Source organism: Vigna umbellata, chromosome 2 (assembly GCF_029865625.1).
Source record: "Vigna umbellata cultivar VRB3 chromosome 2, Vumbellata_1.0, whole genome shotgun sequence".
NCBI classification, from domain to species: Eukaryota; Viridiplantae; Streptophyta; class Magnoliopsida; order Fabales; family Fabaceae; genus Vigna; species Vigna umbellata.
This window is the reverse complement of record NC_142166.1, coordinates 51,640,320-51,665,473: the sequence shown is the minus strand read 5'-3', so window position 1 is coordinate 51,665,473 and position 25,154 is coordinate 51,640,320. Positions and strand designations below refer to the sequence as shown.

General features: G+C 30.7%; 3 protein-coding genes across 4 annotated transcripts; 2 read left to right on the top strand and 1 right to left on the bottom strand.

The window, feature by feature from the left end:
- Nucleotides 1-3,884: 3,884 nt before the first annotated feature.
- Nucleotides 3,885-8,456, top strand: LOC124830329 (uncharacterized). Its single transcript, XM_047304006.2, has 9 exons — nt 3,885-4,293; nt 4,951-4,987; nt 5,112-5,190; nt 5,304-5,349; nt 5,434-5,532; nt 6,393-6,461; nt 6,557-6,896; nt 7,015-7,163; nt 7,335-8,456. Exons 1-9 carry the CDS (start codon nt 3,964-3,966, stop codon nt 8,151-8,153), a joined length of 1,968 nt encoding a protein of 655 aa, XP_047159962.1. The 5' UTR covers nt 3,885-3,963; the 3' UTR covers nt 8,154-8,456.
- A 4,293-nt stretch (nt 8,457-12,749) lies between these two features.
- On the bottom strand, nt 12,750-14,991 carry LOC124830333 (glycosyltransferase family protein (DUF23)). The gene has a single exon (XM_047304010.2). The coding sequence runs from the start codon at nt 14,989-14,991 to the stop codon at nt 13,042-13,044; it is 1,950 nt and encodes a 649-aa protein (XP_047159966.2). The 3' UTR covers nt 12,750-13,041.
- Nucleotides 14,992-19,174: 4,183 nt separating this feature from the next.
- LOC124830327 (putative serine/threonine-protein kinase PBL21) lies at nt 19,175-23,641 on the top strand. Of its 2 annotated transcripts, XM_047304003.2 has the most exons (6): nt 19,175-19,576; nt 19,652-19,839; nt 19,985-20,174; nt 22,075-22,466; nt 22,782-23,051; nt 23,250-23,641. In XM_047304003.2, exons 1-5 carry the CDS (start codon nt 19,483-19,485, stop codon nt 23,040-23,042), a joined length of 1,125 nt encoding a protein of 374 aa, XP_047159959.1. In that variant the 5' UTR covers nt 19,175-19,482; the 3' UTR covers nt 23,043-23,051; nt 23,250-23,641. The 2 variants fall into 2 exon arrangements, with proteins under 2 accessions (XP_047159959.1, XP_047159960.1); XM_047304004.2 differs by having other exon boundaries at nt 22,782-23,641.
- The last annotated feature ends 1,513 nt before the right edge of the window (nt 23,642-25,154 follow it).

Sequence of the window (25,154 nt, the reverse complement as noted above, 5' to 3'; positions counted from 1 at the left end):
TATTTTTCAAGGTCTCAAAGTTATGACAAAAAATCCTATCATTTATGAGTATAATTTTGAATAATACTTATAAATATTATGAGATCTTGAGATTCCATATGCTTGAATGATTTTATCCTCTACACTGTGATATAAAATACTGAAAAATGCATCTTATAAACAAAAAAAGAAACTAAAAACTTGAAAAATGATTTAGAAAGAAGAAAGACAATTTGATCAGTGTGGATAATTTTTTTTTATTGAGATTTGACAAAACCAAATATTTTTACTAAAGAATATATTATCTTTTATTATATATATATATATATATATATATATATATATATATATATATAGGTTCAAATTAGATTAATATTAAATTTATTGTATAGTCCAAATAATAATAGAAGAATCCAGATAATAAGAGAAGATTATATCTCGGTATTTTGTTATTCCAATATAGTAAAAAATATTAAGTTAGATGAGGAACTTTCCAAAGTTATATATATTATTATTTTTTTTTCATTATAAATAAATGATTCATTTATTTCATTTTTTATTTAATTAAATATTCAAAATACAAATACACACTTGATTCAAAGTAGACCAAAAATAAAAAAATAACACATATGCACACACATCATAACAATAGATGTTGGAACAAATGATGTATACATGTAGACATGTTCTTACTGATAATTAGACTTCTTTAGTTTAATACTTTAAATAGCTTTACATAAACAATGTATAATTAATAACTTTGTGACTCATTAAGTCCAACACTAAGTCACTAATAAATATATAAAATAAAAATTTAATGTAAAACACAAGAGGAAATATGAGTTGAAGTAAGACTATTTGGGGTTGTGACAAAACTAATACACAATTTTAATGAGTTAGAATCTTTTTTTAAGAGGAAAGAACTTTGTATGTAATTTTGTATAAATTTTGATATTTTGAGAAGTATAAACACATTACTAGCTAATATATAACCCAACGTGATGATTAAAGTTATATAGATTGAGATCATAACACTAAATGGTTCAGTAGTAATATTATTTTTCAAAACTCTCAAAAAGTTATGACAAATAAATCCTATCATTTATGAGTATCATTTTGAATAATACTTATAAATATTATGAAATATTGAGATTTCATATACCTGAATGATTTTATCCTTTACACATAACAGTAAAATACTGAAAAATGCATCTTATAAATAAAAAAATAAAAACTCTAAATATGATTTAGAAGGAAGAAAAACTATTTGATTTGTGTGAATAATTTTTTTTATTGAGATTTCATGTTAAAAGACAAATACTTTTACTAAAGAATAGATTATCTTTTATTATATATATATATATATATATATATATATATATATATATTTGTTATATTTAGATTAATATTAAGTTCACATAATTTTACAAGTTATCTTGCATATTTACGATAATAACAGAACCCTCCTTACTCACATAAATAGAAACGTAATTCAAAATATTTTTTTATAGTTATTTATTGAGGTATTAACGTAATTTTATCATGTTATCAAACATAATTGAATACAAAGTTATTTAATCACTTGATAAAATTATGGATATTTTTATAAATACTAAAGTCGTCGCAACAAAGCAATAATACGATGGTTGAAAGGAATTAGCCAAACAAAAAAACATCTCAAATGGTTTAAAAAAAAAAACACTCATGTATATGGTGACAATGCAAAACAAATTGGGGTGACTCGCAATGAAAAGAGCGGGTCATGTTGGGGTTTGAGTTCATTGACTCGCATAACCTGCAGCTTATATGACTCTGCGACGGGGTAGGGCGGACTGGTCCGCTAACCCATAAACAATTCAAAACTCTATTTTTTTTTCTTCCAAAATGCACTTCATTCACTCATTTTATGTCATGTATTTCTTATTACTATCATTACTTTTTTTCACGTTTTCTCTCTCTCTCATGAAGCACAACATGAAGTGTCTCATTTATGATCTTTTATCGTCTTGCAGCAACGCACTCATATAATGGTTTCAATAACTTCATAAATGGATATTAAATTTGATGAAAATGTAATAACATATAGTTTAAACCTTTGTATAGATGGCGCCGCCGCCGGCAGCAGCGGATGTAGTGGCAGAGGCACCAGAAACTTTTTCCTCAAAAAAGAACCTTAAGCTCTGATACCATGTTGAATATAGTGAAAATTATATATGAGATTAATCTCCCTTATGTTAAATACACACATAGGGTTCTTTATTTATAATAGAAGAAATATGGGCTAAGCCCAAAATACAAATAAAAAATAATAACAAATTAACTAAAAGATAAAAGATATAATATATCTAACAAGTTTAATTGGTAATTTAAGATAATTAATTGAGTGTTATTGTTAAAAATAATCCGATCTATTATTGCTCACAAACATTTGAATAATAATATTGTTTATCAAATCTTAAAATATCTTAGTTTTAAATCTAAAAAATTCATTTTAGTACATTAAATAACATATGATGGTTGAGATCAACCATAACATTATTTTAAGTCGATGGATTGTAAGGGACGATAAACTACAAGTGATTTATTTAAGTCATCCACATAAAATAACAAGTATTATTTGTAATGGATAGAAAAAATATTGTCATCATCACATGTATAATAAAAATGTTTTTCTGGACTTAACTGCAATTAAACATCAATACTTATTTTCACATTATTGAGTAAATAGTTTTTGGTTATGAAAAATAGCACTTGGAAAAGTAGTTTTTGTGCTTGTGTTTAAGGTTGTGGAAATGTTTCTAAAGTTGGTGGAGTAAGGTTTGGCATGAATGGTGTATTTTTTCTCAAAAAGTTTTGCTAAAGACACACCCTTAAGAAAAATGTTAAGAGTCCAAGCATAATGGAATATAAAATAGACTCGCCGAGTTGTAGAAAATATTAAGTGTTATTTTCTATTCCACACCACATATTACAAAACCGACCTAGAAAACTTACTCATAATTACAAATTTATCACCACATCTTCGTCATTTTGTAATCAATTTAATCTGAAGTCACAAATACACAATGAATCATATCAATTTAAAACCATCCAATAGTTTTTTTACATCTGGTCAAATTAACGTAATATATATATATATATATATATATATATATATATATATATATATATATATATATATATATATATAAGAGGAGATAGTGTTTTTTTAATAACACACCTATAAATAAATAATATATATTTTTAATTTTAAAATATTTAAAATGGAAAGACAACCGATTGATTTGTCTAAGAATTTTTGTTAATCTCAAAACTAACATAAAAAAACATCTTCATTACACATTAAAACAGAATTTTAATATAATATCGAAATTATTAAATAAATATATCGAGCATCCGCATATATAACTAGAAAAAGTTCGAGAAAAAGAGACAGGAGAAAAATATTTCCATTAGAATGTAAAATTGAAATCAATATAAAGCACACAAATTTTATAAGAAAACATTTATATTTTTAGAAAAAATGGAAAGCTTCCCATAAAAGCATAAATATGAATTTATGAAGAAGAAATATATATTTTGTGGCATGTAAAAACTATATTTTTATAATAGGGGGTAGTTATAAGATTCGATGGTTAGTTATTCGAAGTGGAAGCTGAAAGTTTATGGAGAGTGTAGTGATAGTTATAAGTTAAAAAAGGTTATTGTAGGAAGAAGAAAAGGAAGGAATGTGTAGGAAGAAAGAAAGAGAGTGTGAGGTGAAGAAAAGGTGGAAGGAGGAACAAAGGGGAGAGAGTCACGTGAGGTGCACGCGTGGAGCAGAATATAGATATTTTGTTTTATGTATTTATAATTGAATTATTAAAATAATTATACGAATTTAATAAATTTGTTTTTGTTAAAAAAGGGGAGAATAGAGAGAAGGTGTTGAACGTGTTTGTTTGTGTGTGTTGTTTGGGGAGAGCGAGAAAAGAGGAGGAAACAATGGGCGAGGTATCTGAAACGATGACGAAGAAGAAGAAGAAGGGACGCCCCTCTCTTTTGGATCTTCAAAAGCGATCTCTCAAGAAGGAACAGCAACAGAATCACCACCACAACCACCGACAAAACAACCCCAATTCCACAAATTCACACTCAAAAAACACCAACGTTGCTACCCACGACGACGACGACGACGAGAGAAAGGAGAAGAAGCACAAGCTCCTCGTCGGGCTCAATTCCCATCTCCACAACCCGACATTATTCCCCAATTCCCAGCCATTCAATTCCGATCCCAAGAGGCGCAAGATTGACCCTCTCCACAACCACCAAACGGTGCGTTTCGCCATTCCTCTCACCCATTATTACAATCTCTCTGTTCCGCTCATCCGATTTGTGGGGTCTTCGTGTTAGAACGCCGATTTTCTCTATTTATTTTATAATCTTTTGGGAATTCGCGCGTAATATTGTTTCCTTTTTCTTTTTATTTTTAATTCGCGGTGAACTCGCTGAACTCGGAACCGGTGGATGTGTTTGTTGGTTTGACCGTTTAGGTTTTCAGTTTTCGTGTAATTTAATTTAATTTATTTGGGGGAAAATTTATGTGGGGCACTGGCACTGGTGGGTGCTTCTTCTTTCTTTTTGGCCCTAGTTTTAATCTTTCATTATTGGCTGTACGCCAGATCGAGCCTTCGTTTATGCACGGATATGAATAAAAGCTTCAATTTGTCTTTTCTCCCAGTATTGTTGGGGCTATTCATTTTTTAATTTTCTCTTTTATTCCTTGCCCTTCAGCACAAGACTCTATAGCTTAGTAGCTTGCTCGTGAGTTGCGCCTTTTTTTTTTAAAAAAAAATAGTAATTGTTTTTTGGGGGGCTGATTTTCGATTCTCTTTTGGAGGACTATGGATAAAAAGTGGATGGCTGTGTGTGGCAAAATCACACGCACATGTCTTTTTATGGTATTTGATGATGGGGTGATTTTGCTTGCAGGATGGGAAGGTTCCGAAAGCGACTGACAGTAAACATGGTATGTATAAAATGAAGAGTTTTATGAAATGATTTCTCAACGGAGGTGCAATGGCAGGGGGCGTACATAGTATATAGTATAGTGGGGGAATATTAATGGCGATTTTTATATTATGTGTTGACAGGTTCGCAGGGGGAGTCCGGTCCCACTACACCTTTGCCAGACAAAAAGCTCTTGCTGTTTATCCTTGACAGGCTTCAAAAGTGTGTCTCTTATAGTCTTATTTGTTTCTTTCTTTTCTTTTTCTTTTTCCCCCTTGTTTGTTTTTTTTCAAGCTGGGTATTTGATCTTTCTTTACTGCTCAACCTTCTTGCAGAAAGGACACACACGGGGTGTTCTCCGAGCCTGTGGATCCTGAAGAGGTGCAATTTTTTATATGATAAAAGAGTACTTGCAATTGATTTCTTCCTGTTTGAATGCTCAGCACCTTAACCTTGTTGCTGCAGCTTCCTGATTATCATGACATCATTAAGCACCCGATGGATTTTGGAACTGTGAGAAAGAAATTGGATGGGGGACTTTATACCGACTTGGAACAATTTGAGGTTGGTGCTACTATTTTCTGTAGCAACTCTCAAAAGCTCTGCTATCTTTCTTACTGGACAGATTCTATGTGATTTACTTCTGGGTCAGAAGTCCCATGGCATTCTATTATACTGACTTTCGTTTTTTTCTGGTAGTGTTTATCTATGAACAAAAAAAATCCTTGGAAGGAAAGAAGCATAACTTTCAGATAATGCTTGCATACAGTGCTGATTTCTTGATTCTTGCTAAGTAACTAATGCTACTACATCCGTATCTACCTCTCCTTTTTTGTTGTTCTTCCCAAAAATCATTACTTATTTATTTATATATTTGATTACCATGACAGGACACCTGGAATGTAACTATAGACTAATTCTTCTTAATTATGGTTGATGCTTTCTAGACAGTTATGTAGAAGCTTAATGTGACTATTAAGAGTTTTTGAAACTAGTGCTGAATGTAAGATTTAAAAAAGTTTCTTGTGGGAAACCAACATATATGACACTGATACTTTGTTACATCGTTGGCATGCTCAAGTTTTATTAAGGACGATTATTCCTGATATGTCATGTGCACTGCAGTATGTAATTCTTGGTCTGTGATTGCTTGTTATCTATTAAACCCATGCATTCATATGACCGATGACTGTTTCTTGACATGCTGCCCTGTTTTATATTCACTGATGTGTCTGATTTGGGTAAACTTTAAATTTCTGGTCAATTGTAGCATATCTTCACTAATTATGCAACTCACTGTTGTGTTAGTTTGGGTGGGTTGTTGAGTGGATGGTTTGGGTTCCATGTACTATTTTGATCATTGAGAAGAATATTTCTTGTTAGTCTGATACAATTCTGAAATACCTGTTGCTTCATTCTTGCAGAAAGATGTGTTCTTGATTTGCTCTAATGCAATGCAATATAATTCATCAGATACCATTTACCATCGACAGGTTTGGTGATATTTTTAACCAAAACTAAGTTGTTTCCACCCCTTTGTAGTATTTGTTTAGTGTCTGTTAAAGGTAAATATTTTACTTTTTCTTAGGCCCGAGCCATGCAAGATATCGCAAGGAAGGACTTTGAGAATCTTAGACAAGATAGTGATGATAGTGAACCGCAGCCCAAAGTTGTGCAGAGAGGAAGGCCACCAGGCAAGCCCTCAAGAAAGTCACTAGGTATGCCTCCTGCTGAGCGCGTTGGACCTGAATCTTCTTCTGATGCAACTCTTGCTTCTGGCGGGGATATTGCTAGTGGCTCCAACGGTTATAATCTCAGGAAAGGACCAAGCAAATTTCAGCCTACAGATTCAATTGCTAGGCCCTACAACAACACTTTTAACAGTGGAGGGTATACTGGTTGGTCTGAATGGGAGAATGAATTTCCAGGTCACTGCCTATATCTACACTTTCCCATTGTTCCATAACTTCTGTATTAAAGTAGGGGCAAACAAATGCATCCATCATTTAATTGGAATTATTCAATTAATTATGTCTTTGTTTGCAGCTTCTGTTGTAAAAGCTGTGTTAAGATATGGAAAGAAGCAGTTTGCAGTTGATGAGACCAGGCGCGATTCTTACAAATTACCAGTGACTTCAGGAAATGAAGGACCGCTGTTGACCACAGTTGAAGATGAAGTCAAACAACTTCTTGCTGTACGGACTTCTGTGTTTCTTTTTTCTTTTTTACTCTTTCCTCTTTTCTTAATAATGATACTTAAAAAGTCTTTTATTGTCTCTATCTTGTCAATATGTCATGCTCAGTCAAATTCAAAAGGTTTTTATTTAGCCACAAAATTCACGTTCGCCTCTTTTTGTACAAATCAGGTAGGTATACACATGAAGCATAGTTATGCAAGAAGTCTAGCCCATTTCGCTGCAGATCTTGGTCCTGTTGTTTGGAAGATTGCTTCAAGTAAAATCAGCAGTGTTTTGCCTACAGGACATGAATTTGGTCCTGGATGGGTAAGTGAAGATGACGAGCCACAGAAGCAGCACTTCCCAGTTTGTGACGAGGGTAGAACTTCAGACCCTCCCGTAGTAGAGGATTGTAAAAGTAGATTTTCTTCTCCATCTGGATCACTTCCCCTTGCAAATAGATCCTGCTTGCAAAGTGTTGACATGGTTATAAATAATTATCAAAAAGAATTGAATCCGGCAATCAACATTGCTGGTGGATCTGAGTCCATAACTCCTGTGAAGATTCAGCAGGAATCCATGCCGCACCCTGATGGTTTTGGTTCACATGATTGGTTAGGTTCTAATTTTTCACCACAAATGAAGATGGTGAGACTTGCTGACCTAACTGGGTCACCGAGTGCTGGGGTTGCTCCTCAGATGGATCCCATAAGTAGCCGCATTGCGCAGACAAATAATAATCCATCTCTTTTGGGACAGTACGGGAGCAAATCAAGTCAATTAGAATCCGGTAATTTATTGGCCCGGGAATCTGGGTTTGAGCCACGAAGTTGGTCTCAAGGAATTGCTGGAAAATCATCTTGGCAGGGTTTGGAAGTTCCCACTAAACAGAAGTCTTTTGCACTTTCTAATGACTTGAATGGAAGGATTGGAACTACAAATTCACCTAGTAGTTCCAATGTGGAGGCTGGTTCTCAGTTGCAGCCTAATTTGGCATTACAGCTCTGATGATATATTTTTTCCTTTTTTGGGATTGAATTCACTCATTGCTTACTAACATGATATTGTCATGTTGTAGGAAAGAAAATACCCTATTTAATGGACCTTTCTTTTTAAAATCAGAAGCATTCAGAAACTGTCCTTTCTTCTGAATTTTTTGTTTTTTGACTTTGTAACACAGGTTGGCCACTCCATTAAGTATACAGTTCGAATTGATATCGGCCAAGTCTTTATGACACACTGCGATTGAGACGTCAAATGTTTAATTATCCTTCTCATTTACTGTACTGTTTTGGATAACATCCTTTTGCATTTTCTATGTGTCAACTAATAATTTAGTATAATTAATGTAAGCCAGTGTCAGCCGAAGTGGCGGTTTTTTCTGCAGCTTTGTAATGTCGGTTGTGAAATTTTCGGCTTATGAAATCTCAATTATTAAAATATAAATTACAGTAATAAAAGTGATTAGATAATATATTTTAATAACTTTTAATCTGTTAATACTGTAATTCTCTACATTAAAATTGACACTTGAAAAATTCCCTATCCATCTTAAATATACATAGGTGTGTAAACGATGTTACTTTTTTCTTCTTTTGTTTTTGTTTTATATTGTATCGGTAAATACTTTTTCTCCACGAAATCTTACCGCTAATTGTTCTAATGGAATAGTTTTAATTGAATGTTTGGAGCTCAAGCTTCTTAAGTTAATGAATTAAACTATCTCAATACCTATTTATTACTTAAACATATCAAATTTGAAACTGAAATTCAATTCATTTATTGATATGAAGTTTTAGTTCAGACGTATTATTTGTAACATTTTATTTGAAGATGTTTCCTAATTGTTGTTTCCTTATAATTTAAGAAATTGTATGTTAAAAGATTATATTAAGTTTTGTAAAAAGGAAGATTATATAAGGAAAAAGTAATAATTGCCGTGTACCGTTATGGTAAAAGAAATACTGTTAAATGCTCATAAAAATAACTACTGTTGTGACTTTACATAAGTGTGTATCTGCTATTTTCACTAAAATTGATAAAAAGAAATTTCAAAATGAAAATTAAGTATTTACAATGCTCCAAACAGAATTATGATTACAGGATTTTAAACTTTAAACAAAAAAATATAAGTAATTCTATTTCATCAAATATTCAAAAATTTAATTTAAATAATTAAGTACTTAGCTCAGTTTTTTTTAAACTGACAGAAATATATGTGCCTTTTCTCTGTTATGTTTATCATATTATTTTGAATCCAGTTCAATTTAATCTTTTTAATTAAATCCAATTACACACTACATTATTTAAAAAGTAAATTCAATTTTCTTCTGCAATTTTCTATTATTTCTATCAATATCCTTGTTTTAGTGAGTGTATTTGTGAATTTAAAATAAAATCAGTAATTTAAAGTTTATCCAATCTATCCATCACAGTCAAATTTCACGGAAAAATTTCATTAATATATTGAGTTGTGATAATTATTTTATGTTTCAAAGTATACCGGATTGAGAGTTCACTTTAAGTAATTTTTTTCACTTTTCAATTTTTTCTCTTGTTGTTTGTGTGTTTTAGGCTATCAATTACTAGGTTAATTTGATATCTAAACGATTTAATAATTAATGTTGTAATAAATGTCGCAAAAGTTCTAATAAACATATGTTTAACTTGTATTTATAGGTTTTTTCACGGGTTTCTGATTAGGATTGGTTTAATTACGATCTAATTTTGTTAAACTTGATTACTAACTTGTTTAGCTTAATCAAATATTTAGTTATATTTGCTCAGTACCAATCAGTTTTATCCCAGCTTGGACGATCATTTTGATGTGATTTAGTCGGTATATATACAATAGACAAGCTCTCAAGCTTTGAGCTTGTACTTAAGTCAACAAATGAAAAAGATTTGTTTATATAAATCGTTGGGGGACAAAAAAATTATGAAGTGTCAGGTTTGACGTCGAATGTGAAGTGTCACATCGTCCTTCCTTTACCGTTTGATAGAGCCAGATCTAACGGTTATGAGAACGTCACGGGTCCTTGAAATTTTTTATAAATACGGGTCAAGTGATCTCATCATTTTTGCTTTTACAAATAATACGTCTGAACTAATATAATAAGTGTATATTTAAGTTTTTGTTCTTTATTATTTTGGTCACTAAAAAATATATTATCAACACAACTCAATCTTACAAAAGTAGTTTATAAGATATTTGTATTCATTTATATATTGAAAATGACTATATTTAGTTAATCTAAAACTTTCAACATATATTCTCAAATAAAATCATATACATCTCGTTATGGACTAGACATTAATGAGTAATTCGTTAACCGGTAAAACAATAAATCAAAGAAACAACACATTTTATTACGATAACTCTAACTCATGTCTATAATACCTTATATTAAGAAATATATTTTAAGTCTAATTCAACTTTATAAAATTAGTCGTTAAATTATCCATTAATATTTAATCTTATATATATGTATTACGAAAAAGGTATTAAAAATCTTTCCATTAAAAAGATCAATTTTTGAAAACTTTACCTTAAAAATTAATTTTATAAGATTAAATAACTTAAAATTCGTGCAAACATATATGGATATAAACTTGAAAAACTTAACATCACTATAGGCAACTTGCTGGCCAATTTGGATGAGTCAAAATTTGGTAAAGTATACATTTCTGGTCATTGCTGCATGCAGTAATTAATCCCAAAAACCTTTGGTTAGTTTGGGCTTACCATGTAAGCTGGTACAAATTTGAAATATGTGTTCTTGATATTATTCTCTAATACCAGTTCAATATGATCATCACACCCATTTATTTACTGGAACTGTTCATTTAATTATAAATAATGATACTTTGACAACATTTTTTTATAACATTTTAACATCATCTACGTGTCATTATGTGATTGATCCAAAATTACTCCACAATTAATAATAATAATAATAATCATAAACACTAACATGGACCAATCACGTAAATAATATTAAAAAATTATCAAAAAAATATTGTCAAATATCATTATTTTTTTAATTATGTGACCATTTGTGGTCTCTGTCATGAAAGCCGTGTTAAGGATATGGACAAAAGCAGGCGCATTCTTCCAAAAACCTTCTCCATGTTATTTATACTGAGATCAAATACTGTGTATTACGATGGATTTATTTTTGTTTTACATGCATCTTTTTTCTAAATTATTCTTACTTGAATAGGATAAATACTAAATATGAATATTTCTCTAAGTAAAAACTTGAACATTGGCATGTGATGAATTTTAGTTGAAAGCTTGAACTTAAGCTTAAGTTATGAAACGAAATTATGTCAAAATTTTATTTATTATTTAAATCTACGAAATCTAAAATTTAGATTCAATTTATACATTTTGATATGTAATTTAATTTTACTTTGTTGTTCATATTTTTATTTTTCTCCATTTACTTAAAAAAAAATTAAGATGCATTTTTAGAATTGAATAAATACCGTATGTTATATAAACTAAAGAGTTTACTAGTTATGTTGTTTTATAATACTAAGGTTGCGTAAACAAGTCTATCAAATTTTAAAAAGTTATGTGAGAATTCTATAACTTGTTAGAATTGTCAATATTTTTATGATTAAGCTTTTACAATTTTCATTTTAATGGATTCAATTATTATATTCATGAATTTTAGAAAATAATTAAAATTGCAAGACACTAAAAAAAGTAAAGACAATTCTATTTTTATATATTGGTATATTAATTTAATTGAAAAAAATATTAATATAATATTTTTCACAAAGAAATTTATTAAGTACCATCCTCGACAATAATGGATTATTTGTGATAGGAGAAAATAAAATCCAACGATGAATAAAAGAAGAGAGATTTTATGTAAAGATTTCGAGACCATTGAGGATAAACTTGTTCTCATGTGTGTTATTATTATTCAATGTAACTAAACATAAAATTAAGAATAATAATATTTGATATACACAAAATTTTTATATTTATTTTACATTATCCTTTATTACTTTTCATTTTTTTATTTCCTAAAATATATAAAATATGACTTTTTTTATAATCATTTTATCTTTATACAGTATATAAAATAAATATAAAAATATTCCATCTTGTCGTTATTAATCACACTGTATGAAAGTACATCAGGTCGAGAACTCATTTAAATATTTCTGTCAAATTTTATTTTATTTTAGTCTTTTTTAATGAAAATTATTTTTTTAACACATTTAAATATTTTATCTTTTTCTATTTGTTACTTTCTTTTTTTCTTTAAAAATATATAAAAAATTTATATTTTATAACTATTTTATCTTTATATTCTATATTAAATTAATGTAAAATGTGTCATGTTGTCGGTGTTCAATTTAAATTGAAACCATTTATCTAAAACAACTATCACACATTAAGAAAGAAAAAACTTAGTATGTACTTATGTTTGATAAGTGTGATTTAAAACCTCAACAACTAAGGTAAATTGGAGTGTGCTATACTGATATTCCGGTTTGTCGATTGTCAATGTCTGATTTATATGTTTGATTTGTGTTTCAGATCATAAAATAAGGAACAAAAGGAAACAAAATTAACCCGCAGACCAAAATGAGAGGGAGAGAAAGCATGTCAAAATTGAAGAAAGTGAAAGAAAAGGACATCAATGCAAAAATGGAACAATGACAGTTCCTCCGAAAATTCCATTCCTCGTATAAAAAATTGAGGAATAGAAAATGAAAAGTGGAACGACAATGCCACACGAAATATACCTCAAACCTTCTAGTTTTTTCTACATGGAGTGAGTGATGAATGTGACATGTAACAAAAGGAGGCGATGATTCTGAATAATTTTATCACTGTACCATAAAAGCTATGGTGTTGGTGTCGAAACAGGAATCATCGGTTTTGCCATGCCATTTTGTAGCCGTTGGGCGTGCGCAACCGGAACCATTTTCGGGTCAATAATTTCAACCTCAGGTCTGTAACTTCACAGAATCTGTGTTTCCAATCTTTGGGTTCTATGGGTTTGAATCCCAACCCAGGAGTTCTATCCTTTGAGGTTGGGTTCAACTCTTGCTTCCAATCGACAACATAAGCAGAAACCCTCCTTCGGAACTTGTTCTTGAACTCATCCCATGCTTGGTACTTGTAGTGATTCACCAAACCCTCTTCCACGCTAACCTGCTTCGACACGAACCCTTCCTTTTCGTTCACCTGAAAATGGTGTATCACGTTCCGCAAACTGGGGTCCACCGCATCCACCATCACCATCGATTTGTGCCTCTGCTCCGCCCTCATCCGACACGTGTACCCCTGCGTCACACCTTCCTCTGGGTGTCTTCGTCGACCAGAAGGCCCAAATTCCAAACATTTCATGGACACTTGTCCCACCTTGTTCTTTGTTCCTTCTTCTAATGGCTGTCTAAGTGGTAGCAACGATTTTAACGAAGGGTTGCTTTCATGTCCCCAAGAGGGAGAAAACACGAACTCGTCAACATCCACGTACATAATCCATTTACACAGTCCCTTTGATTTGGAGTACAAGACACTGTGGGAAAACCCGGCTTCTTGAGTCTTTGGCCAGATCCAAAACACAGTGCTAATGTTGTACCCTTCTTGTCGGAGCTCCCTGATCAAACTGTACAAATCATCATCGCTTCCATTGTCGTATAAGATGAAATTATCCACACCAACTTTCGAATGATACATAACCCATTCTCGTAAGAATTTTGCCACGTTGTGAACCATGGTGCAGGCACATAAGACATATTTGGGTTGTGCCTGCACCGAGTCTCCTTGTGCAGCGACGGCGTCGAGCTTGGGCTTAGAGCTAGGAATGTAATAAGCCACCGAAGGGACAATGGTGTTTTCCCCAACGATCTCAATAGAGATTCCGATTCTCTGGGGCAACCCATAATAAGAATCTAAAACCGGCTCAAAGTCTGGGTGGGGGCAACGAAACACTTCTTGGACGGAGCTCGTGACGGCGGTATGAACTCCATTTCCAAAGTCAAAAACGCAGCGGAGTTCCCCCGGAGACCTGTCGTATCCATTGCGATGGTTAACCCCTTTGGCGAAAACAATAACGTCATTTTCCGTGGAGAAAGACTCGAACACGAGAAAGTTCCACTTCATGAGTTGAGGCATTGGTTTCAGCAACTCCGTCTCCGATGTTCCCGTCACAAGCGTAGGCTGGGAGAACATGCGATGTCGCCTGACGGATTCCGGCATGTCGCACTTGAAGGTGGGGCGATTGGTGTAAGGTAAGACGCCGGAGAATCTGGCCAAAGACCTGGCCTTGTTGGGGAAGAGGCAATGATATTGGTGGGAGGAGGAGAAAGGCGTGTTTACGACAACGATGACGAGAATCTCCCAATCGGGGATGAGAACGGAGACGGTGGATAAGGAGTCCTTGACGGAGGATACACGACGTGTTTGGCGGGTGAGTTGGTTAACGTTGTTACTCTCGACGACATTCTTGTTGTTGCTGTTGGCGGTGGTGTTAAGAAGAAAGGCATTATTGAAGGATTTTGTTTTTGGGATGTCGGAGTAAGGTTGCCAAGTGGAAATGGCATTGCGAGAGAAATAAAGCGAGAACGAAGCGAAGGTGATAATGGAGAGTACGGAGACAATGAAGGTGGTGCGGGGTCTCCGCCGCATGATTTCCCCAAGGAAAGATAACAAGGACGACGACGACGACAAGTTGTTGGTGAAAGTTGGATTGTTAATATTATGGTCGAAATGGGATGGGAGCAAAAGCTGCGGTGGAAAAAGGAAGAGTAATTTGAGGTGGGAGAATGGTATTGGAAAAGAGAAAGCTTTTTCATTTTCTTTATTAAGAATCATGTTATCCTCTGAGGTGAAAAGCTTTTGAATGTTTGTTATAAATAGTTGAGGTCCCTTTTATATATATAGAAAATATACATGTCCTTCTGAAACTCAAACCTAGGGATGAAAGAAAGATGGTCGGAAAGTGATTCTGTGCATGTTGTGATGTGGAGAAAAGAAAAAGACAGAAATGGAAGAGACAGAGATGATGTTACGGTGGAAAGAAAGATGTTTGTGTTGTTGGGGACGATGAAGTTGTAGCCATGGCATGTGGAGGTCAAAATGGCCAACCACAAGGGTAATAGTAAACTCAATCCTTGTTCTTCACGTTGCGAACTTCTTGCGCACAGAATGCGCGACAATACTCTTCTGTCATTTTGACCTTTTTCAAATTTTGAAAGATGTTGACCACGATTGATCTTAAATTTCAGGATAATTTTATATCAATACCATTCAATTTTTCTATCCCGTTTAATAAAAGCTCATACTTTTCTTTTCTATTTTATGTTCTTTAAACTATTTTATATTTTTAATTAAAAATACAATTTTATTAGAATGGTGTGAGTGAAAACTGAAAATGTAAAGAAAAAAAAGTTAGTTTGCCACATATTAAAAGAAAGACGTTAACAATTTTTCATAACAATTTTGTTGACAGCATGATAATATCACTATTTTAATGGTTGGGTTGAATTTAATTTTAAAAAATATTTAAAATAAACCAACCACAGACTATTTCATAAATATGATATAAAAATTGTTAATAGAAAGTTGTTAAAAAAATATTTTCTAACAAAACATTTGTTACGTTACTTTTACTAATATAATAATATATTATGATTTTAAATTAAAAAAATAATATAATTATAATCATAATATTATCGTTTAATTGTGTCAAATGAACGTAATTTGTTGTTTTGATGTGTCAAGTACCTATGCTCAAATGTAAATATCATATACTCAGTCTTACATACCTTCCAATCAAGTCATACGAACATTAAAATTTAAAATAAGAGTAAATTATTTTTGTATCTTCAAAATGTATTGTTTTTTCAATAATTAAATAAAACATTAATGAAAGTATGACTTCAAAGTTCAATGTTGACTACAAATAAATGATTTCATACTATATAAATAAGTAAAACATAAATAAATGTGAATTTTAAAAGCTGATTTTATGATATTAAGTTTAAAATTTATTTCTGTATATGAAATTAAAGTTATGAGTTAAAATAAATGAAATTTGTTGTTTGTTTGATATATTATTTTATTCCTTATCAAGCAATTATCATATTATTTATTAATATTTAGTCTTATACATTATGAGTTAAAATAATGAGATTTGTTATTTGTTTGATATATTATTTTATTTGTTATCAAGTAATTATCACATTATTTATTAATATTTAGTCTTATACACAAGATATATAATTGGCGTGACAAAACATAAGATAATTTCATAGTATATAAAACAATTTCATACAATAATCTTACCATATACATGCATTGCTTTAGTGCTAAAAACGGGTCATCGATTTCGATATACTGTTGGCTAATTAGTGAGTCAATTAAATCTAATTTATTTATTAATAAACTAAAAAAAATTGAATTCAATCAAATTTATAACAATTTGAGTAAGTTCAACAGATTGACTCACGTAATTATAATTTTTTTATTTCAAAATATAATTTATTTTTTTAATTATAATTTAAATAAATTTCAACCGAAAAAAATTCAAAATTAAAAAATAATAATACAAAATAATCTAAAATGATCATAAACTTTAAATATAATTCAAAGAGTAGACATTAAAAATAAAATTAGCTCGATTAATAAACTAAGTGAACCAAATTTTTAATAAACTGACTTTAAAATTAACCCATATGAAAATTTTAATTTTCTTTTATCTCAACCTTATCCAAACCCCTAATAAACGAAATAGCTAACATATTTCAAAACAGTGAATGCAACCTAGGAAAACCAGGGAAAACAAAAGTCGAAAACGGTAATGCAACTCATAACAGAAAACACAACGTAAACAAAGGAAATTATTTAACAATGACTTTTATATTAGAGTAAGAATAGCAAAAATATGTTAAAAGTCATGTGATACAATCAGACTCACTGAAATACATTAAAATCCCAAATTGGTTTCTTTGAAGGAATTGCCTTAATGTCCTTTATTGGAAATTTATTAGAAATAAATAAAATATATAGTGCTCTCAGTTACCTGATTTGATTCATGACGAGTTGGTTATTTAGTGAATAAAAAAATTTGAATCTCATGGGTTAGTAAGTTAAATAGATTGGCTCAATGAGTCACTTAATTACAAGTTATTTTTTCTTTAAATCCAAAAATATTATAATTTTTTTTATTATTCAAATTTAAATAAATTTTATTGTAAAATAATGTTAAACTCCAAAGACAATTCAAAATAAAAAATGTAACATGCAACTCAAACGTAATAAAAAACAAACTCAAAAAGTGAATAAATAAGTTTATAATATTGATAATTTTTATGTCACTTATCAATTTATAAGATTAAAGTCTTGAATAGATAAATTTATAATATTTTGCTGTCTTGAAACATTTTTTTTACTCACATCATACAATAAAAAAAATGTTAACAAATAATACTGAAACAAAAAATAATAAATAATTAAATCAAACTAGGTTGGTCACCACTTATCACAAATTCAACTCGGATAAGCCGAGTTTTATATATAAAAGAATTTGCACTTTGTAACAAAATTGTTTCATATAACATAAAAAATATCTCTTTATTTATATTTTGTATAATATTAAACTAATAGCATTAAATGGCATGTTCATAATTTTCAAGTTTAATTTTCTCTTGTAAATGTATCTTATGGAGTAAAAGAATCAAATATTAAATGTATATACACTTTTTTTATCGACGTTTTCTTAGTTCATCACATTAGAATAAATTTTAGACTATTTGAATGAAATAAATTAGGAATGAATTGAAGTTAATTGCATAAACTTAATTATTCTGAATCAAATTAAACCAAGTTATTATTTTTATTTAATTTTAAAAAGCAATTACTTATAGTAAAACTACTCGAATTACAATTTAAAAAAAAATTAAAAGCATGTATTTAAATAATATATTTATCAATGATAGTTTAAACAATTTTCAATGTAAACAGTTATTAAACATTTGAAAATAGTTTGATTTGTTCCATTATCTCAAATCATAATATAACTTAATTCAGCCGTTTAATAAAATACACCGCATCATTTTATAGTTCATTAAAGTTTCATTCAATTTAATTACGTTATCGATTTAGATATAACTTGCCAATATTATTTAAGCTGATTTTTTCATAATAAAAGAAATTTGTCTATTTTAAATATTTCTGTCCAGATACAATACGTAAGATGTCAAACTTTATGGAGGAGAAAATAATTCGTACGTATTACAATTCAACCATCCAGCTGTATTTACAAAATTGGAAACTAACAATATTATTATTATTGTCCTTATCACTTGTCAGAACATTATTATTATTACGCATATTATTATTCTAAATTATATTTCAAAACTAAAAGAAAAATAGATTTATTCAAACCAATAGAAAAAGGTAAGTTACATTTTCATATTCGTTTAAAAAATCTAAAATTTACATAATAAAAAAATATTATTTTGAAATCTCCAACTAATTCAACAACCAACATTTCAAAACGGTGGAAAGTGAACGGGGTTATTTGAAATGGTTTTCCATTGAGTAACGGCGCGGCGTTAAAAGTTAAACAGAGAGAAGAACTTTTGGTAACGGTTAGATAGGGATTGGTGAACGCAAAAGACTGCAAAGCGAACGGAACAGCGAGGGTGAAAATGTAAAAACACAAAGGAAACGATGATGAGTGGGACCGTAACGTTTATAAATGCGCACTAAATTGAAAGAGAAGGGCTGAGTTGAGAGCGACTCGCAGCAATCACGCGGAGACATAAATGCAACCAAAGTGGAACTCGAATAATTCAAAACCAAAACAAAATAAAAACAAGGAAAAGGCCAAGACTATAAACACTTATTATATATAATTTTAAATTAATACTAATATAAATTAAAAAATCCAACTTGGAAATTAATAAAAATAAAAAATAAAAATAAAAAAAAAGCTATCCACTAATTTAGATACAGTGTTCCATCTAGTTCCAGAAGAAGCCTGAACTAGCTGACAAAGTAAAACATAGTCAGATTGTTTCCTACGCGTCTTAAATTTTATCTTCCAGAAACGGCATTTTGCTTTCTCTTTGAATTTTGCGGATCTTGTTATTATTTTTATTCTTATTTAATAGATTTAATATTTAATATTACTATACTTTCCATAATTATTATTATTTTGGGGACTGGGCTCAGTGATCCTTAGAGAGGGGAATCGGAAATGCAGAACATCCTCTCTCTGATTCACTCCTTGGGATCTTGTTTCTTCTTAATTGCTATTATTTGTTATTCAGTTTAAACGAAATTGAGTTCTCTGTAGCTATGAGTTGTTTTTCGTGCTTTGTTTCTCGCCGGAAAGATGTCAGGAGGGTTGAAATTGACAATGGCACTCGATCTGCTACTGCTGCTTCCTCAGGTTCGTTACGAGATATTTTTTTTTCTTTTTTTTTTAGTTTAATTTGTTAAATAGTTTGTTTAATTTGAATTGCAGAGGGTGAAAGGAAGAGAGAATCCTCAGAGGCAAAGGGGAAGAGTGTGAGTAGTGGTAAAGGAAGTACCGCAGCGGCTAGTTTTGGTTTCCGCGAACTCGCTGCGGCGACGAGGGGTTTCAAGGAAGTGAACTTAATTGGGGAAGGTGGTTTTGGAAGGGTTTACAAGGGTCGACTTTCAACGGGCGAGGCAAGTTTTATTTTTGCTATTTTCGTTATTTTCTTCATTTTTTTTTTGGAATGTTAGTTTCTGAATGTTGGTTTGGGGCATTTGGATATTTCGGTTGTGGTCTCGTCATAATGATTTTTTTTTTTAACTAAAAAATTTTGCGCAGCTTGTTGCCGTGAAACAATTGAGCCATGATGGTCGACAAGGTTTTCAGGAATTCGTGACGGAGGTTCTTATGTTGAGCTTGCTGCACCATTCTAATCTTGTGAAGTTAATTGGCTACTGCACGGATGGAGATCAGAGACTTTTGGTTTATGAGTACATGCCCATGGGTTCACTGGAAGATCATCTTTTTGGTAAACTTATGATTGCTTCTTTTTGGTAACCACGAGTGGTGTACTTTCAGCATTTAGAAGTTGCTTTCTTGTGTCACGTTTTCTAGTTCATTAATTTGTATTGTATGTATCCTACATTACAACTTTGGCTGCGGGAAGTAATACAAACTTAATGTGTGTTTGGATGCGCGTTTTACACCTTTGCACTCGTGTGTTTCTGAAGCATGACAAGGTTGTTTCTACGGCTTTTCAAGAATTTGATGCTAAAGTGTCAACTCATACATGTTCAAAACGCCACACCAAACATTCTGTTAAATTTTCTTGATAGGTTCTTCAATTTCGGGTCATTCCTGTATTTGTTAGTCAAGAATCTATGCGATTATGCAAAATGCACATTTTGTTCTTATTGAGATAAGGGTTGTTCATTTGTGTTAGCATTACGAGATGATTTTTAACCTTAGGTATATATCATTTGTTTTCTGTTGATGTTTTATTGCTATTAACTCCATGCGTAGTATTTCTAGCTTTTGTCGACTTCCTTCTTGAAAAGATTCTCCGTTACTAAATATAAATTGACTATGAAACTGACTGGAGCGGGTTTAAGGAGAGTCGTACCAATTAAATTGGTCCACTATGGAGGAAAAATTCCATTGTTTGCTTTCTAGTCATTGACTACATCCCGACAGAGTCCCTGACTCACTTGTATTTATGCAAATATATGAATGAGCATAGGCCTTATGAAGAAAAGGTTTTTGCTCCCTCTAAAGGAGGGTGTTAGTTGTTTTCTTGTTCTGGGATTTAACTATTTTAGTGTAGGGGCTACAAGCAGCTTCTGGAGATTGTCATAAATAGCTGCATTATGGCGTTGTGGAATTCTTCATAACTTTGATCACAACTCCGTCCACTATGGGTGTTGTGGTTGTGGCAAGTGTCCTATATCCTCTTGTCATCTCTGGCGAGTCACCAACCAATTAATCCTATATTGGCAAACACACTGCTACTGCAGCAAATAGGAAATAGCAGTAGCGAATTTGATGCAAAAGGGTGTAATGTTGCAGGTTTGAAGAAGTGGAATGCAGCTGCTATTTCACTGCAAATGTCAGAGGTCGTGTGCTTTAGTGCCTGTGATTTTGATGCAGCACTGGAAACCAAACTTTACCCCTTTTTTGGGGTTTTAATATTTTTTTTTTGTCTTTCCGGCTCCCCTTTTTGCTTTATTAGGTTGACCCTTCTCCCATTTGAACAAGTTGGCAAAACGAGTCTTTGATTAGTATTGGATTTGAATGTTAATGACTTTGGCAATGGATTTTGATCATTGATTATGATCATGTCTTCAAAATTGATTATTTTTAGTATTTATGTGTATGATATAAATTATGCATATTATTTTTTAGACTTTGCAATAGTGATCATCTTCCGTCCTGGTATTCTGCTTTAGAAAATTTTGGAGTTGGCCGATATGTGCTGCTATCCAGGGTTGACTACAAATTTTGAACTCTTTGGTTAATATTATGTGACAATGGTATATATTTAATTTTTGTTTGCACACAACTTACATTTTTATATTTCAACTGCTATTTTTGCCCTATAGCAGATTATTGGTTTTCTGCAATCTGCAATCGATAGCATACCTGTTTTTTCAGCAGAGGTAGTTTTGTGCTTGAATTATTCTGTATGTACTTAAAAGAGATCACGGTTATTTTTGTGTAGGTCAAGATGTGGTAAATTTAAAATAATAGATATCTTGGCCTAAATGTGAAGTTATGAGAAGATCGGTTTAGTTTTGATTAGGTTGCATGGTTATGAAGTCCTCTTGAAATATATCCCTAAATTAATTTTTCCTTTATGTTATGTTTACCTCCTACTTTGATAATTAAATATACTATTACTAATCAGGTTATAACTTTATTCCTCCTTTCAGATCCGACCCAAGACAAAGAACCCCTAAGTTGGAGTTCTCGAATGAAGATTGCTGTTGGAGCTGCTCGTGGCCTCGAGTATCTCCATTGTAAAGCAGATCCACCTGTTATTTACAGAGACTTGAAATCTGCTAACATCTTGTTAGATAATGAATTCAACCCAAAACTATCAGATTTTGGGCTTGCTAAACTTGGACCTGTTGGAGACAATACCCATGTTTCAACCAGAGTGATGGGAACATATGGCTACTGTGCACCTGAGTATGCCATGAGCGGCAAACTAACTCTTAAATCTGATATCTACAGCTTTGGTGTGGTTTTGTTGGAGTTGATCACTGGACGTAGAGCAATAGATACCAGTAGAAAGCCAGGAGAGCAAAACTTGGTTTCGTGGGTAAGTGTTTAATTTGTACAGTTTCTTTAAAAAGAGATTCCCCTTTAAGTTAAGCGTGTAAGTTTGTCTTAGCTTTGCATGTAAGTGGTTCCTTTTAAGATTTTAATATTTTCTCTACCTACTAACCCTCACATCATTTTATATTTAAAATTGTGCAAAAACTATTAAGTAGATCATGTCTCATTGTGAAAGCTATAACGTGGGATCATAAGATGTTTCTTCACTAATTATAATAAATCATTGGGATTAACTTTATTGAAATGAATCTTCTTCACATATTGGTTTACTTCTTATACTCGGTATTTTTTTGTCCAGTCTCGTCCATATTTTAGTGACAGGAGAAAGTTTGTGCATATGGTTGACCCTCTTTTACAAGGCAACTTCCCCTTACGCTGTTTGCATCAGGCAATTGCTATAACTGCCATGTGTCTCCAGGAGCAACCAAAATTCCGTCCACTTATTGGTGATATTGTTGTTGCACTGGAATACCTAGCTTCTCAGAGTATTACTGAAGTGCATAGACATGGTGGGCGCAGCTCACCGCAACAACCATCTTCGGAAATGGACAGAAATTAATATTCACAGGTATCTGATTCTAGCCTGCGTACAGATTTCCTTAGCGGTTTGGTCAGCGTAAACTACCAACTTGGCTATTTTAAGTGTCGTATTATTGCTTGAATGAACTTATTTGGCATAGCAGTAGTAAAGATAAACTTGGTGATATAGCAGTAGTGAACATGTGAATGTATTTAATTAGAATGGGTATGATTTGTTGTTGTTTAGGCTTAAACATGCTCGAGTCACCTCTGACACGCATCTTGTCTTTTCAACCAATTGAGAAAGGGTGGAGGTGAAGAGTGTTTTTACTTGTTGCTTTTGGTGTTTGATCTAGCGAGATTGGCTGGTGGTGGAGGTATAAAATGAAGGGTATTTATTTATTTACTTATTATATATTTCAGTTGAGAGAGAGAGAGAGAGAGGGAATATTAATGCTTCCAAATGCGTTCTTCTTTATTCTTTGGTGTTGTTTAAGTATATAGATTAGCGAGAGGATGGACGCAGCTTGTACATATGTTGGTCTATGACGAAATAGTCTTGTATCGGTCTTTAGAGTATTCTTGCACTATGATCCTTCATTCTGTCTGTTGTGAAAGAACAGCTAGTTTGTTTCTCCACTTGTATTTCTAAAAGTGCACCATTTTGTTATAATGGACAAGGAATTACCCAACTGACTTTTATAAATTTTAAAACTAATTTGCAGAGGCTCAGATAGAGCTTTATGCAATCTATTACAATATAAATGAAAAAATACTAACATATTTATTTTATTGATAATTTGTTTAAAGATTAGTTCTTCAATCATTTAACATTTTTTACTCTTTTATTTATATTTTATTTGTTGAAAGTATGTATGAAAATTATTTTATTTTTAATCTATATATTTTATTTTAAAACGACTTTTTATTCTTAATTTTATTTTTTTGTAATTTTTAATTAATTAGTCATTTAATAAATTATTGAAGAATAATTTATAGTTTAAATATGAATTTTATAATATTATTTTCTTTTATTTTTTTTATCTTTTTATCATTTATAATTATTTAATAATTAATAAAATTAAATTTAAAAAACACATATTTTATTTTTATTTCTTAAAATAATATTATTTTAAAAAATGTATATATACATATATATTAATAATAAATTGTCTTTTAAAAGGTACTTTATTTTTTTATCTATTTAGTTTATTTTTAAACAAATTTACTGTAAAAATAGAAATATATTTCAACTATATTATTTAATTTCCAACAAATTATTTATTTTAATTCTTACATAGAATTATTATTTTCTCAGATTTGAAATTCTTATATCAATCTTTAAAATGTTGATTACATAAAATTTGATTCATGTTATGAATTCTTAAAATTATTTTTAAAATTTGTTAAATTTTAAAATAAATAATTATTTATTTTAACGTGTATCTTTAAACACATTTTTATTATTAGTAAAAAATTATAACGTATTATATTTATTATGAAATAGTAATTTATATTTAAAATATTAACTCGTTTGTTTTATATTAATTTTTCATTCTTAACTTTATTTATTTAATTTTTTTATTATTTTGTCATTTAATTAATTAATAAAAAATTATATTAAAGTATTAATTATTTTTTATTTTTTATTTTATTCTCTTATGATTTTTAATTATGTGGTTAATCATTTAATAAAGTTAAATTTAAAAATATATATTTTATTTTTATTTCTTAAAATAATATTGTTTTAAAAAATACATATTTATTAATAATATGAATTGTTTGAAACTGTGAAATAAATATATAAAATAAATTGAAATTTTTTTTAAACATTATTAATTAAATAAATTCGTTAACTCATAGATTGAATCAAATTATAATATTTTTTATTCATAACTGGATTAAACTGATTTATTTTTATTTTAACATGTGGTAAATCAACCATGTAAGTAATGTTGTTCCTTTGATAGACTCTCAAATCTCAAGTTGAAGATAAATATTTTCATATCGTCCATTTTCTTTTGTTTTAAAAAATATTGTATTACCATATTATGTAATAAAATTAATATCCACTGCTAAAAACCATCCAAATAGATTTTATCTCTTTCAACTAATAACACACACTATAGACAATTAAAAATGAAAATTGTTT